The following is a 15,868-nucleotide window of genomic DNA, read 5'->3' as shown; positions in this document are numbered from 1 at the left end:
TAATTGGGATGCCATCAGGGCCAGTTGCTTTACTGGAATCTAGGTTCTTGATTAGCTTGGCGACCTCATGCACGGATATTTGTATGTTACCTGGCTTGTTCTGTGTTATAGGAGGAAATATGGGGAGTTGATGGCCTTCGTCGCATAGGGTAGAATTAGCTGCAAAGTTCTTTGCAAATAGTTTGGCCTTGTCTGACGCTGACGAGATGACCTCTAGTCCATTGATAATGGTTGGGATAGAACGCACACTTCTGTTCAGGATCCTATTTGTTATTTTCCAAAACTGGTGGGAACCAAGCCGCTGATCAGCTACCTTGAATTTAACAGACTGGGCATATAGCTCTCTTGCATTTTTTATTACTCTTTTACAGTGGTTGCTGACAGTCCTGAAAGCAGCTTTAGTCTCAGTGCATCTATTACGTTGGTAGCTATGGAAAAAGTTATTTCTGTGCGCGATAGCAGCAGCACATTTTGGGGAGAACCATGGCTGGCTGTTAGGTTTTTGTTGAAATTTTTTAGATGGTATGAATTGGTCTATGCCTACAATTAACCATTCGGTCAGATCTGATACTATAGAGGACACTTCCTTTTCAAACATGGAGTGCAGAAGTAAATCAGATATGAATGTATGGAAGCTATCCCAGTCAGCCATAGAGTATCGGTATACAGTACGGTGAAGGGGTACGTCTGGGGGCTTCTTACATTTCGTTTTTATCTTAACTGATATGACGGAGTGGTCGGAGGATCCTAGAGGAGAATGAACGAAACATGAACATAGCTCAGGGGAAGTTGAGAGAAAAAGGTCTAAGAGGCTTGCATATTGACTGGGTGTATTGGGCACACGGGTGTGTTCGCGAACAATTTTAGTGAAGTCATAAGCAATGGCAAAATCATGACAAAACCTCCCCTCATCATCTCTCTTATTTGAATGGGTCAGCCATTCCACGTTATGGACGTTGAAGTCACCACAGATGTGGATGTTAGCCGAGGGATGTGAAGACAGTATGTGCTCTATTTTCTCAGATATGCTCTTAAAGATAGTAACTCTGCTGTTGTGGGGCCTATAGAGGGCAAATATAAATGCAGTTGTGTTAGCAAGGGCAACCCTGAAGCACATATAGGGTAAATTAGGATCTTCTCTAGAGATATCCCTGCCACACGGGAAGCCATCCTTAATGTAGGCACATATTCCATACCCATGGCGATCTTGGGTGTCAGATTTAGCTGTTAAATTAGAGTATCCGTTAATTATGAACTCATCTAGGGAAGTGGTCGGCCCTATTCCAGTTTCACTTAAAAATAATACGTCCGGTTTCGTCTCCTGCAATTTGGTTTCAACCTCTGGAAGGTTGAAACGTAGACCCCTGATGTTGGAGAAGGAGACCTGGTAGTAGGGGTCTACATTGGATGTTTAAGATGACAGCGAGGCAGGCAGTCCCTTTTTGCTTCTACACTTTATCGTCGAAACTGGAGACGCCATTTTATTTCGAGCACCTGTCGAATAGAATCAAAGGGAGAAATCAGTATTTAAAACTATGGCTGAAGTTAGAAATAAATAACAAAAAAATTAAACTAGATAAACTTCCAGAAAGAACTATGAAAAAAAGTAAATAAAGAAAGTGAAAGAGAATATATATCCATAATTGTTTAATTCGAAATGTTTCGATTTAATTAATGAAAAGGTGAAAGCTTTTCTTTTAATTTTAGGTTAATTTAATCGTTCTCCAGTTTAATTTTTTTGTTATTTATTTCATGTTTCAGCCATAGTTTAAAATAATGATTTCTCCCTTGGAATTTAGCAGCAGGTGCGGAAAATAAAATGGCGTCTCCAGTTTCGGCAAGAAAGTGCAGAAGTTACAGTGTAAGAAACCGATCTTAAGAATGTGTGAAAAAAAATTGAATATTTTTACAAGCTTATAACTACTTGAAAAATATAATTCAAACCCTAATTTTTTTTCAATTAAAGGAGCGAAGCTAAAATTTTTAAAAATAACAAGTTTAATAGCAAATTATGCAATATTTGTTTTTTTTTAATCGGTTTTCTTTAAAAAAGATTTGAAGAAAATCAACGAAATTTTACTTACTTCGGTTATAAAAAAATCGATATAAATTCCCAAAAATTCCTTACCTATAAAAAATACTATTGAATGTTTAATTCCATTCTTCATTGTCCAGAATTTATCCATATTTATATTTTAAATTCCATTTATTTTTTAATTAAAAGAATTTTTTTAAACGACTATTTGAAAAAAGCGCAATTACGCAACCATTTTTACGTCTTTATCGAAAAACCAGAGGCAGCAGTTTGTCCTTGTTTGGAACTACACATGGATAGAAGGCAGTAAAACTCACACGTTCATGTTAGTCGTCTAGCCTTGTGCGTGAAGAAATATGTGTTCCCATAGGTTAAAAATAGTCAAATTTTACTTATAAGTTTTTGCCTTAAAAAAAAAAAAGTCGAGGAATTTTTTTTTTTTGTTTTTTCTCAAAGAAATACATACATTTTTGATTTATTATATTTTAATTCTTCTTTATCGAGTGAATTTTTTTTTTTTAAATATCTAAAAAAAAAAAGAAAGAAACTATTGAATGAAATAGAAAAAAAATTGTCGTCAGCGTTTAGTACTTACTGGACAATATAAGCAGAACATAGGCTTCAAATTAAAAAAAAAATCAACGTGGTTTAAAAAAAAAAAGGTTTTACACTTTAGATTTTACAGATAAATTTCCTAAAAAATACTTCTTTTTTTTTGTTTTAATTTACAATATATTATTTTATTGATCTTTTATCTTCAATTCGTGATATATAAAACTTTGGTGAGTAAATTAATTATTAAAATATTAATAGACATTTCAAAATGGGGGTGCGAATTAAAAGAAAAAACGTTTGTCTAAAATATTATAATTATAAAATTTCAAACTGACCCTGAAAAAATCGTAAAAATTTATCCAATAGAAAAATTTGGATAGATTTTTAAAGTTTAAAAATTGAAACAAAATTAACTCGTAAAATTCAATTGATTTCATTACGTAAAAAAAAAAAAAAAATGGCTGCATGAAAACTGTCAAAAATAATTATCTCTATTATTTTTATTAAACACCTTTAATAGTTTATTTTGGAAGTAGGATATTCCATAAAGAAAATAAACAACTCACATTTAAAAGAGAATTTTTTTATATCTTATTCACAGTTTCGTGTTAGGGGTGTAAAAAATTCTCCCAAAATTCTGATACACCTAGTGTAGAAGTACCCTTTTTGCTTTTATTTTCTTAGGTAAAAATAAAACTACTTGATCAATTTACGTAATTTTGGGCATTAAGATTTCTTTTCTATAAGTTTTTTATATGGTAAAATTATAAAAAAAAAATTATATTTATCTACAAAATATTTTCATTATTAATTATTTCTTTAAATAAACATATTTCAATAAAAAAAAAAAAAAATAAGGTAACTTTTCTTTTGTGTTGACCTACATTTTCGAATGCTTAAAAATACAAAATAGGTCAAGTTTATGACATTATCAAAGGAGGAACTTCTTGTCTTGGTCAACCAACCGGTTAAAATAAACTTTCGTCGGCCGTTCGATATTTTGTTTTATCCCCATTAAAAATGAAAATATTGTACCAATTTAATTAATAATTTTATGTGTAATATTTATCGAAAAGATTCGACCGTTTCACAATGGTGCACTTAAATTGGTTCGACTTAAATTTTCTGCGAACTTGCTTTTCCGGTCGCCATCTTAAAATTAGACTCAGACTCATCAAACTCTTCTCGTTTTAATTAACAAACCTTATAATTGTTTTTTTGTTTGTTTGTTTTTTTTTTATACGAAATTCGTCGAATAAAAGGTAAGTTTTACTTAAATTTAATTTCTTTTTTTCCCTACAAAGTAACGTTCGAACTATTACGATTGCCTTTGTTTTTAGATTTTATAAAGTCAACGCTTATAGTTTGCATCCAAACGAATACGACCATTTCATACAATCGGGTCTTATATGGGTTTGTTTTACTGATATGAGTAAAAATGTAGCAGAACGGATTTTCCGAGAAAATGCCGGTCCCCCCCCCTCCTAGGGGTGCCTTTTGAGGTAAAATTGCTAAAATTGACACTTTAATTCTTATTAAAAAAAGTTTGGATTTTTATAAAACTTTCTGAAAAGTTGTAACTAATTGATTTCTATATAATTTTGTTTGTCTATACGTCGCAATAACTTTTTGGGTGTGCCCCAGGGGATCTTTTAGGGTTAATAAATTTTTGCTACTATTGTACCATATTTGTCCAAAATTTTCTTTGTATGTCTATTTAGCACTGTTGCATGGAGCTGAACTCAAATTTAAATATGTTAAGGCTTTGGGTATTTTTGGAGCTAAATGGGGGGGGGACAAATGATGTACTTCGTCATTTTTTTTTTTTTTTTTTGCATGGTGCAGACTGCAGAACTCAAATTTACATTTGTTAAGGTATAAAACTGCACCGTTTATTCATTTTCACTCGGATTTGAGTTTTGAGGGCTAAATGGGGGGGGGCAATGCTGAACTTAGTCGTTTTTTATGCCTCGTTCACTGTGCACTTACGGGGGGACCAGGAATGCTTCACTTGTTTCACAAAAAATTAACTGTCAAATTATGTACATCATTTATGTTTTATGTTCGATAAACAAAATTTAAAGTGTACTAATGTATAAAACACTTCAACATCATAAAACAAAAGTTGTAAAAGTTTGTTTTCACCCAAAATGCAGCTTGAATAATGTTTAATGACTTTCGGAAACTCTAGATATATTTTTTGTCTAGAAATATGACTTTCGGAAACTCTAGATATATTTTTGTCTAGAAATATGACTTTCAAAGTGTTTAACATCGACTTTCAGACACGCTTAAAATAGTTTTTGTCTGGAAATATGACTTTTGGAAACTCTAGATATATTTTTTTGTCTAGAAATATGACTTTCAAAGTGTTTAACATCGACTTTCAGACACGCTTAAAATATTTTTTGTCTGGAAATATGACTTTCGGAAACTCTAGATATATTTTTGTCTAGAAATATGACTTTCAAAGTGTTTAACATCGACTTTCAGACACGCTTAAAATATTTTTTGTCTGGAAATATGACTTTCGGAAACTCTAGATATATTTTCGTCTAGAAATATGACTTCAAAAATGTTTAACAACGACTTTCAGACAGTCTTAATTACTGATTGTTGTAAGTGAAGCATGTTGAAGATCTTTGAAATTGGTGAAATCAGTTGAGCAAGTTTCAGTCAAAGTATTAGAGAATGGATCGAGAGAGAGAGGGGGGTGTAAATTATATTGTAGACACATTGACCAGAAGTCAGGATCAGCTGATCAGATTGCGTGTGAGTTATGTGATCAGGTTAGCTGAATCCTGGAGATTTTGTTTGGACTTAGAAGAAGGCAACGGACAGCTTCACAGATGTTTCTTCCCCTTCACTGAGGGGGGATGCTGACGTGTACCATGCAAGCCAGAAATTCACTTTCCATCCTTCTGCGAGACATCTGGAAAGTGAAATAAAAACTATAAAACTAATTCATCGTTTGGAATGAAATGAATCTTCGTCTCCAAAACAGGTACCAGTCTCCCTTCAAGACGAGATGTTTCCAGATAGACTAACATCCAACATGCAAGAAGGTATGTCGAGAATACATGTAACACACGCACACATCTGCGTATGAACATATCATAATAGACTGACCACTAGAAAATCACACAATGTTAACTCTGATTAGATATATCACACACGATCCCCTTTATGATACAACAACATAACAAAAGAAAACATTTCATTTTGTGCTATGTATTTGATATCAAAAGTTTTTCTGAGAAACAATGAATACATGAAAAAATTCTGACAACCAGCAGAGCAATGCCATTCATGCACTGCTGTTTCTTTTTAAATCGTAGAGTAATATTGTTCACTTACTGAAAGAGATCAGGAAAAGAAAGCAAGTGGGTAAGTGGGCGCTCTGATCCCCATCTGGCATCAATTGAAATGGATGGCTCTCGTTTTGGGGAGGCTCCATGTTTTGACAAGCTTCTGGGTTTGACCTTTACTCCTGATCTGAAATGGAACATGTACATCAGGTCTGTTGTCAAGGACGCTGGGAAAATGGTTGGATCCTTCTACCGCTCCAGGAGATATCTCACTACTGATGTAATTCCTTATCTCTTTAAAAGCCAAGTACGTCCAAGGATGGAGTACTACTGCTACATCTGGGCAGGAGCTGCTAAAATCAGCCTATCTTGCCTTGACAGAGTACAGAATAGACTTCGTGGTTTAGTGGGGTATGCCCTTTTCTCGTCCCTGCAGCCTCTCTCCCACAGAAGAGACGTTGCGAGCCTGTCTTTGTTTTATCGTTATTTTCATGGCAAGTGCTCATCTAAGCTCCAATCTCTCACCCCCACCCTCGCCAATCTTTCATGAGAAACACCCGTCTGGCTGAAACAACTGTCAATAATTTTCCCCACTCTTTATTTGTGTCTAAATCCAAACGTAAATTCCATGAGCAGAGTTTCTTTCTCAGAAGTGCACAACTGTGGAACTCTCTTCTGTTTGCCTGTTTCCCATCTGACTACAACTTGGATGTCTTAAAGTCCAACATAAACAAATTCCTGACAAACTGCCACCTTAAGTAAGACACTCTATCAAATCTCCAATACTAATGATTACTACAATACTATCTCATTGATTACTGTACACGCAATAACTCTTATCCCTGAGTGGCCTTCGGGCCTTGATAAGTGGTGACCCCCATGTAAAAAGAAAAGCTAATCTGATTGCGAATGGGTATCAAAGTAATATCCAAAGTGTCAGTTTCTTGATTGCTGTTAGTGAAGCGTGCACAAGATCATCTTGAAATAAGTAAAATAAGTTGAGCAAGATTCACTCAAACGTATCACTTACTTTTGTCGTAGGTGTCAAATTTTTTTCTGAGAAACGATGAATACATTGAGCATAATGTGAAACATTCTGACAACTTCCTGCTGTGATTTAGTGGTGGACATAGTTGAAAAGCATTCAGGATTTGGTTTTAGGACTTCAAACGACTTTTCATACCATCAGAGGCTGACATTCTCAGTTTGCATAATGCCGAATTGTTTTCATTGAAACTAATGCTGTACTTCCTGGCAACATCAAAGAAAAAATTTATAGTTTAATCATATTCATCATATTACGACTGCATAAAGTGATGCTATCGACAAAGGCAAACGTGTTGGTGTGATAGACATAGAGAGGACCTACCTCAGAAACGGGCGAGGATCTGTCTCGGCAGCAGGCTGAAAGACAGAAAAAGAAAAAAAGAGGCCCAAGATGGCGGCTGTTGTCTTTTAAAGCCTCCGATCACGCGTAGATCTCGAGCAGTCTTGTGTAGTTTATACAAATTGAGTGTACCCGAAACATTATAAAAGGCAAGTCGCTTGAAGGAGTGGGAGAAGCGTTTAAGACATGCGAATAGAGAACGTCGACGTGTATCTCATGTTGTGAACAACACACTCTACTCGACTCAACTTGTGACTAGCGAACCTCTGCTTGACATTTAGCCAAAAAGTTTTGTTGCTTTGCGTGAGACAAAGACTTCTGATACAGTTGGCAAACTTTTCATGTTTATTAGAATATCTATTTACTATGGGAAACATAATACACTATTTTTTAATGCCAAACAGAATACAGCAGAATATATTTTTTTACACATACTTTAAAAACTGTTAATTTTTCCTCTTTTATTACTATCTGATGATATTCATTCTGTATATCAATGTACTAAAAAAAATTGTGAACTATTTTTTTTGTCTAATTCGTCAATTAAATAAAAATCAAGTTACATAAACTGGTTGATAATCTAACTAAAGTCAATGACAATACACTTTTTGAATTAGTTGTTAGTTGTTATTACTTGTGTTCTCCAGGGAGAGTGAGAGGATTCAATGCCACCATCTTTTAGATGGTTGCAAATTTCAGATTGTATAAACTGCTGATGGATCAGTGAGTGTCTTTTGAATTTTGTAGCAATAGGCTTGCAGCCAGGCAATAAATGTTCAAATAATAAAAGAGAAACAAGATGCAGGATGCCATTATGGTTCATATGAATAAAGGGTCTCTGTGACCTCCAAAACATATTTCTATCTTTGAATGTAGTTTGAGAACGTTGTGGTCAAGTAAGATGTCTGAGCAAAGATAAGAAAGGACTGGAAGTTTTAAACGCAGTAAAAAAAAGCCTTGATATGCTAATGCCACATATCAGTGACCTAATGTGCTGCTTGATAAGGCTGTGGATGCCATTAATATCTTTCTGCAAGAAGGTTGTATCAGTCAGTAATACTTATTGATAATATTTGATGATATATAGCTTTCCAAGCTATCAATATCCATAAGATCTTCTAGAATTATTCTATTCAGTGAAAGTTTAGTTATGGCTTTCAACAGACGATCAGGTCATGCTGCAATTACAACATGTGGTTGATGCTTCACAAGCTGAAATCACTTTCATAGGGAAGTTATTTGATTGGCAGACATGGCAAAAGTCTCCCTTCTTGCAGCAGCTATTACAAACTGCATCACAGATAGTACACAATATGTGGGTATGGTCGATTACTGTAAAAGAAAAATTTTACCAAGTTGCAACTGAAACGTTTTCGGATGTACAAGAAACCTTGCGAGTCACTGATGGTTCAGTGGTGGCACATTTCGTGGTGTTCATATAAGATTCAGCTTGTTTCCGGGCCATTTTTAGAAAAGCATCTTTCAAATTGAGTGTTCTTTCGATGATTCGTTGATTAGCATGAGCGTGAATGACTGTTATTAGGGCATCACGAGCTGCTTAGTCATAATGTCCCTCAGCTGTTACTGCCTCAAAATAACAATAAGCAAATCAAGCATTTGCCAATAAAAACATCAATCATTTCACTTGGCTTCTGATATGTTTTCTCGTGTCTTCTTATATAACTACTATATAACTGTGTCCATGTCATCTTGTTCTAACATGTGCAGGTGTATTCTAATGGTTTCTATGTAATCATATCTTCAAGCTCATCCGTATGCATCTGTCCCCAGTCACATACAGTTTATATACATTTATAATGGCTGATGTGTATAAAGGCGGTCAAACTCCTTTAAGGACCTTAGTAGTTTTTAACAGTGCATGTATGTATGTGGGCATATATATACATTACACTTCAGCATACCATTTTTGTCTTCTAGAACAGTTTCAGATGGTTCGCTGTTACACACAAGTCCTGGGAGGTGACTTGTTTGTAGTAGACAGTTCCACAGAACAAAATATTCTTACCGTGTCGAAACCCGGGAAAATAACGTGAAATTGCTCCAGAAAAGGTTTAATATTTATGAAGCAATTCGGGTTTCTGATTGGTTGGTAGCAGAACGTGAATTAATTTGATTCGTCAGTTCTTAACAGCATCGTTTATAAATAGAATCGTCCGACTGTGTGGGATCATACCCCATTAAAACACCAAAATATTGCAATAGTGTTGTTCTTCCCGTCACTGGTCTATGATCTGTAAAGAAGCATTGATGACTTAAGCTTTATTATTTTTTTTCAAGACATCTTTGTCTCTCCTTGTCTCGGAACTAACTTTATCTCCAATCAAGTCTGACTAACTACCAAGCTTCCTCAAAATTCGGCGGTTTACCTCCAATATCCCATGTGCATTCCTATGTATATCAGCTAGTATGTGAGGGGGTGATAATCCCTGTTAACTGGTATGAACCTAAAACGCACTGACCCACTTTCTAAGTGCAAGTTTCTTAATGGAAGTTACTGTTTGATATGTGTCACCAGCAACCCCTTTGATCTTACCCGACACAGGTAAGTTGGGTTCATGTCAGTAGCGTGTTAACCGCATTACTGACACACAAGATTTCTTCTCAGAGGTTGCCAGAAGATGTCTAGAATGGGCAAGAAAGACTAAAGTTTTGCGATAACTGATTTGTACGAGTCACAATTTACTAATAATTTATGCACTGGGTTGGAGATGAAGTTTATAAGAAGGTCTAGTTTTCTCGTTAGTGGACAGTTAAGTGGCTTCAGGAAATTGTTGAATGTATATAGCCAATAAGTCCATTGATCTGTTGAATCGGGTGCTAAAGAGTCACCACCAAAAAACCTGTTGCTTCAGAAACTGCTCTGTCCTGGATTACCTGTTTGATGAATAAATTGTAGTAATTTAGAATACAGATGGCAGATAATAATCTGTGAATAAGGTTTTATTTATCCAGAAACACAGTTATGTATGCTGGAATAGAAAAATATGAAATTTGTGAAAAGTTACACACTGTAACAGTATTAATATGACAACTACACTAAATCAATTGACCAAAACTTATACATGATACAAATTGGTTGATATGTTATATTCCAAATATGTGTGAAAATTTAAAAAATATCAAATCAACATATAACACTCCTAATTTTACTGATGGAAATTCAGAAGCATTTCAAAATCGCAGTGAACTTTATGGTTTCTCAATCACAGAACTATCGCAGTAACATTTGAAATGATATGAATGCATTAGTTAGTACTTGGTTGATAATCATAATCACTGGGTCAATGCATAATCAGTGAAAATAAGATAATTTCTCTGATGTACAAATTGATTGATATGGTATCTTCCTAATAATTTCTCTTATGTACAAATTGGTTGATATGGTATCTTCCCAATAATTGGTCTGATGTACAAATTGGTTGATATGGTATCTTCCCAATAATTTCTCTGATGTACAAATTGGTTGATATGGTATCTTCCTAATAATTTCTCTTATGTACAAATTGGTTGATATGGTATCTTCCCAATAATTGGTCTGATGTACAAATTGGTTGATATGGTATCTTCCCAATAATTTCTCTTATGTACAAATTGGTTGATATGGTATCTTCCCAATAATTGGTCTGATGTACAAATTGATTGATATGGTATCTTCCTAATAATTTCTCTTATGTACAAATTGGTTGATATGGTATCTTCCCAATAATTGGTCTGATGTACAAATTGGTTGATATGGTATCTTCCTAATAATTTCTCTTATGTACAAATTGGTTGATATGGTATCTTCCCATTAATTTCTCTTATGTACAAATATGTTGATATGGTATCTTCCCGACTATGCATGTGTGAGAATTTAAAAAAAATATCAAATCGACAAAGGAAACCCCTAATTTATTAATTTTACATTCAGAAGCATTTTATGATCACAGTTATATGTGTATTTGTGAGTAAAAATTGGACACATTTCAATGGAGCAGTTTTTAGTTACCAAACGTTTACTAACTGTAACCTTGATACACAATGATAGATACAGTTTTGCACAAAAAATATGATAATGATGTGAATTTAATAAATACAGTTTGCTAATAAAAAAATAAAAACTCCTAACGTAGGTTTATTATGTAAGACACTAATTTATTATTTTCTATATTTATTTAAGAAAATCTGAACTGCATATATCATAACCCTCAGCAGTAGATCCTGATCTTTAAAGGAAAAAGCAGGCTTTTATGTGTAAGTATTTTTTTTTATAATAAGTAATTATCTGAATTTGTAAAAATGTATAGGTTATATTATTTCTTTATTATTTTAGTTGCATGAGTTTATTTCAGTTTTCGAAATTATAAATTTCTTTAATATTAATTAATTTAAACCTCACAGAAATTCTTAAAGTTTTTATGCATTGATTTTTATTTAATCGACATTCTGTTTAGAATTGTATAAAAATTATAATCCAATATATTTGTACTTAAAATAGCATTTTGGGAGAATGGTGCAGTAAATATGTTTCCTTTGTAATAGCTACATAAAATTTAATATTTATCTAATGAAGATATTAATGATTTTTATTTGAATATTTTATTCATATATATTTACAATAATCATATATCAAATATTGCAATAGAAATTATAAAAAATGAATGCAATTAAAATAGGAATATATAATTATGAAAAAATAATATAACAATAAAAATAATAAAACAACAAATGAGGGGAAATTTAACAAAATACTCCTTCTTGAAGCTGTTGAGGAGACTTACAAATTTTCCCTCATTTGATCTGCAGGAGAGTTACAAACTGGTGCAAATTTTGCCAAATTTTCAGTCATTTGATCACCCGATGCGAAAGATAAAGTGATGAAAACGTTGTTGATGTACAACAACATTGATTACAGCACACTTGGATACATTCTCCATAAGTAGGGGGTTGAGCAGCAAGATATCTGTTTACATTACACTTGAACTTCTGCATGTACAGTACAGTTGGGGAAGCACAAACCTGTAAGGAAATTCCAAAGTTTAGCAGTCTTAGAAAAGAAACTATTAGAGTAAAAGGCTTTCTTACATCTTGGAATTAGTAGTGTGTAAGGGTGGGATTTTGCTTCTTGTTGGGGTTCTTGAGGGTATTTACATCAAGGTGGTACAAGACAGTTTATCTTAGCACCTACCAATAAGGTACTTGTAAAACAGGCTGAGGATTCAACATTTCATTGATGGGATAGAGGTTGAAGACTAGCTGATAGTGCAAGATCTATTTGGTTGGCGACATTCAATCAGATGTACTATCCTTGAATTTTTTAATGTATTAAGTATCAGTAAAAGGTCGAAGCCTACCAGTTTTTCATCAATGATTAAAACCTCTGGGTGTAAAGTTGAGCTTACAGTAGGCAGTTTGTACTCTTTGCACCTGGGGGTCAATGGCTAAATTTGCAACAAAATGCATTATTCCTTTGGGGTTAAAGCATCATAATTTATGTTGTAAACTTTGGACACTTGTTACATCAAGCAATCTTGCTGTACAATCTTTCACTATATAGCCCTGGTTACTGTATCTGCAACCGATGATATTTATTTGATGAATTGCTTTGGATGAAAATTTGAGCTCACGTCGACTGCCTGGTTTCACGAATATTTTCATTCACACAAGCTAATCGTACAACACAAGCACACATTTTAGTACTTGTTACAACTCCATTGAGATGTTGGGAAACTCCACTCTTTATCTGTGCCAAAACCAAAACGTAGATTCCATGAACAAAGCTTCTATCTTAGAAGTGCACACCTGTGGAACTCTTTTCCGTTTGCCTGTTTCCCACCTGACTACAACTTGGATGTCTTCAAGTCAAACATAAACAAATTCCTGACAAACCGCCCCCTTAAGTAAGACACTTTATCAAATCTCTAATACTAATGATTACTACGATACTATCCCATTGATTACTGTACATGCAATAACCCTTATCCCCGAGTTGCTTCCGGACCTTGATAAGTGATGAACTCCATGAAAAAAAAAGAAAAAAGCTCCATCAGAGCTTTGAGCTCTTTCTCAGTGAATTGAGCCATTCCTGAAAGTTTCCACCTTTAGTTGGTGTATATTTGTACACATTTTACCCACTTCGCTTTTCAACTTTATGTACATAGAGAACATCCTGTTCTCGAAAACTTCCTGTCCGGCTACCTTTAAATGTAATTGCTTTTAAATCTTTCTTCAACCTTCATTGCAACTTTAAATAGGAAAACCGGTCTTATTAAATTACTGAATATTTTCTTAATTTAAAATTCATTTCCGTGGAAAAAATGTGTAATTAAAAGTAAGATATATCTGATGCTTTTTAACTTATAAAATAATTTACAATGTTTAGATATATAAAATATGTTGCTTTGAAATATATTTTTAATTGTTTCAATGTTGCATAAAATGTATAAAATTAATATCTTATGAAATTTATGTTTACATGTTTTTAATTTTGCAGAATATCATTCATGGAAAAAACGAGCACCATTGGATTTGAATGAATCTACATTCTCTTGGCGATCTTAAAATATATATTTTAATATTTAAACATTTTTCTTCATTGCTTTAAACAAGAAAAATCAACAATTGAAAATTGTATGAATCTTATTTGTCAAATCAGGTTTTATGATATATTGGACAAAGCATTTTCCTATCAATTGTATATGTATTTTGTCTTTTATTTATTATATTAAGTTGAACATTGCATTGTATATAATTAATGTATACAGAAATTTACTCTTATAACCAAATATCAAATCCAAAAAACTTGAAAAACCGAAAAATTTACCAGTAATTCCGTTTCACATGATAAAAATATATAAAAATATAAAAACAAAACTGTAATGAAATATCTAAAACATTTCACATTAAAAAATGAACCATCAATCAAATACTGGAAGGGATTCATATTCTTGTGAAGTATGTGGTTTGTTCTTTAAAAAGAAACACAATGTGGATATTCATATGCGAACCCATACTGGGGAGAAACCATATTCTTGTGAAGTATGTGGCTCTTCTTTTACACTAAAACAAAGTATGTTACGACATATGCGAACACATACTGGAGAAAAAGCATATTCTTGTGAAGTATGTGGCACTTCTTTTGCACAAAAACAAAATATGTTGCTACATATGAGAACACATACTGGAGAAAAGCCATATTCTTGTGAAGTATGTAGCTCTTCATTTACACGGAAACAACATTTATTGCAACATATGCGAATACATACTGGAGAAAAACCATATTCGTGTGAAGTATGTGGATCGTCTTTTGCAAGAAACTACGATATGTTACTACATGTGCGAACACATACTGGAGAAAAACCATATACATGTGAAGTATGTGGCTTTTCTTTTACACAAAAACAAAGTATGTTACAACATATGCGAACACATACTGGAGAGAAACCATATTCTTGTGAAGTATGTGGCTTTTCTTTTACAATAAAGCAAACTATGTTGCGACATATGCGAACACATACTGGAGAAAAACCATATTCGTGTAATGTATGTGGTTCTTGCTTTACACAGAAAATTGATATGTTACGACATATGCGAACACATACTGGAGAAAAACCGTATTCTTGTGAAATATGTGGCTCTTCTTTTACAATAAAACGAAGTATGTTGCATCATATGCGAACACATACTGGAGAGAAACCATATTCTTGTGAAGTATGTGGCTCTTCCTTTACAATAAAACAAGACATGGTGACACATATGCGAACACATACTGGAGAGAAACCATATTCTTGTCAAGTATGTGGCTCTTCTTTTGCACGGAAACAACATCTGTTACAACATATGCAAACACATACTGGAGAGAAGCCATATTCTTGTGAAGTATGTGGCTCTTCTTTTACGCGGAAACAAAGTTTAGTTCAACATAGGCGAATACATACTGGAGAGAAACCATATTCTTGTGAAGTATGTAGGTCTTCTTTTACAATGAAACAAAGTGTATTGCAACATATGCGAACACACACTGGAGAGAAACCATATTCTTGTGAAGTATGTGGCCTTTCCTTTACACAGAAACAAAATATGTTACGACATATGCGAACACATACTGGAGACACTGTAGAAAAAATTATAGTCTTGTAGGACATGTGGCTTCTATTTCAGAAGGCAACCACTCAGGTGACAAGATAATCCACAGCCTACTTATATCTTTATCTGTGCATGCTTTTTTAATAAAATAAATTATTTTCAATTGAACCCATATTGTAATTATATTCTTTGAAATTATTTGCTTTATTTACAATATTTTATTGATAGATACTCCGACGAAATAGAAGCCCCTATCTCACTTCGACATAACTCCCCTAAACCTGACAAGCAGCAAAATTCCACCCCAACACAGTAGAAATCCCTTGCTGCAAGAAAACCTTGTTTCTTCCTTAGGACTGCTAGACTCTGTAACACTTCTGACATGCAGAAGTTCAAGTGTAATGTAAACAGACATCTTGATGCTTAACTCCTTACATAGTACCTCTGGAAATTATATGTCAGTCACTTTGAAAATTCTGTGCCATAGAATTTAATAAA

The 15,868-nt window shown here is 33.6% G+C and overlaps 1 protein-coding gene across 1 annotated transcript; it reads left to right on the top strand.

Moving 5' to 3' along the window:
* The first annotated feature begins 3,719 nt into the window (after window positions 1–3,719).
* LOC145269607 (uncharacterized) lies at window positions 3,720–15,538 on the top strand. The gene is made up of 3 exons (XM_080125337.1): window positions 3,720–3,852; window positions 11,466–11,539; window positions 13,779–15,538. The coding sequence occupies exon 3, from the start codon at window positions 14,195–14,197 to the stop codon at window positions 15,422–15,424; it is 1,230 nt and encodes a 409-aa protein (XP_079981463.1). The 5' UTR covers window positions 3,720–3,852; window positions 11,466–11,539; window positions 13,779–14,194; the 3' UTR covers window positions 15,425–15,538.
* Window positions 15,539–15,868: the final 330 nt, after the last annotated feature.

The sequence above is a fragment of the Euprymna scolopes genome, chromosome 45 (assembly GCF_053919585.1).
Source record: "Euprymna scolopes isolate OS-2025 chromosome 45, ASM5391958v1, whole genome shotgun sequence".
Lineage (NCBI taxonomy): Eukaryota > Metazoa > Mollusca > Cephalopoda > Sepiida > Sepiolidae > Euprymna > Euprymna scolopes.
The sequence above is the reverse complement of the archived record's forward strand: the minus strand, read 5'-3'. Positions and strand labels throughout refer to the sequence as shown.

Excerpts from the sequence above, each read along its gene's own strand:
- LOC145269607 (XM_080125337.1), top strand. The coding sequence starts at position 14,195 with ATGAACCATCAATCAAATACTGGAAGGGATTCATATTCTTGTGAAGTA.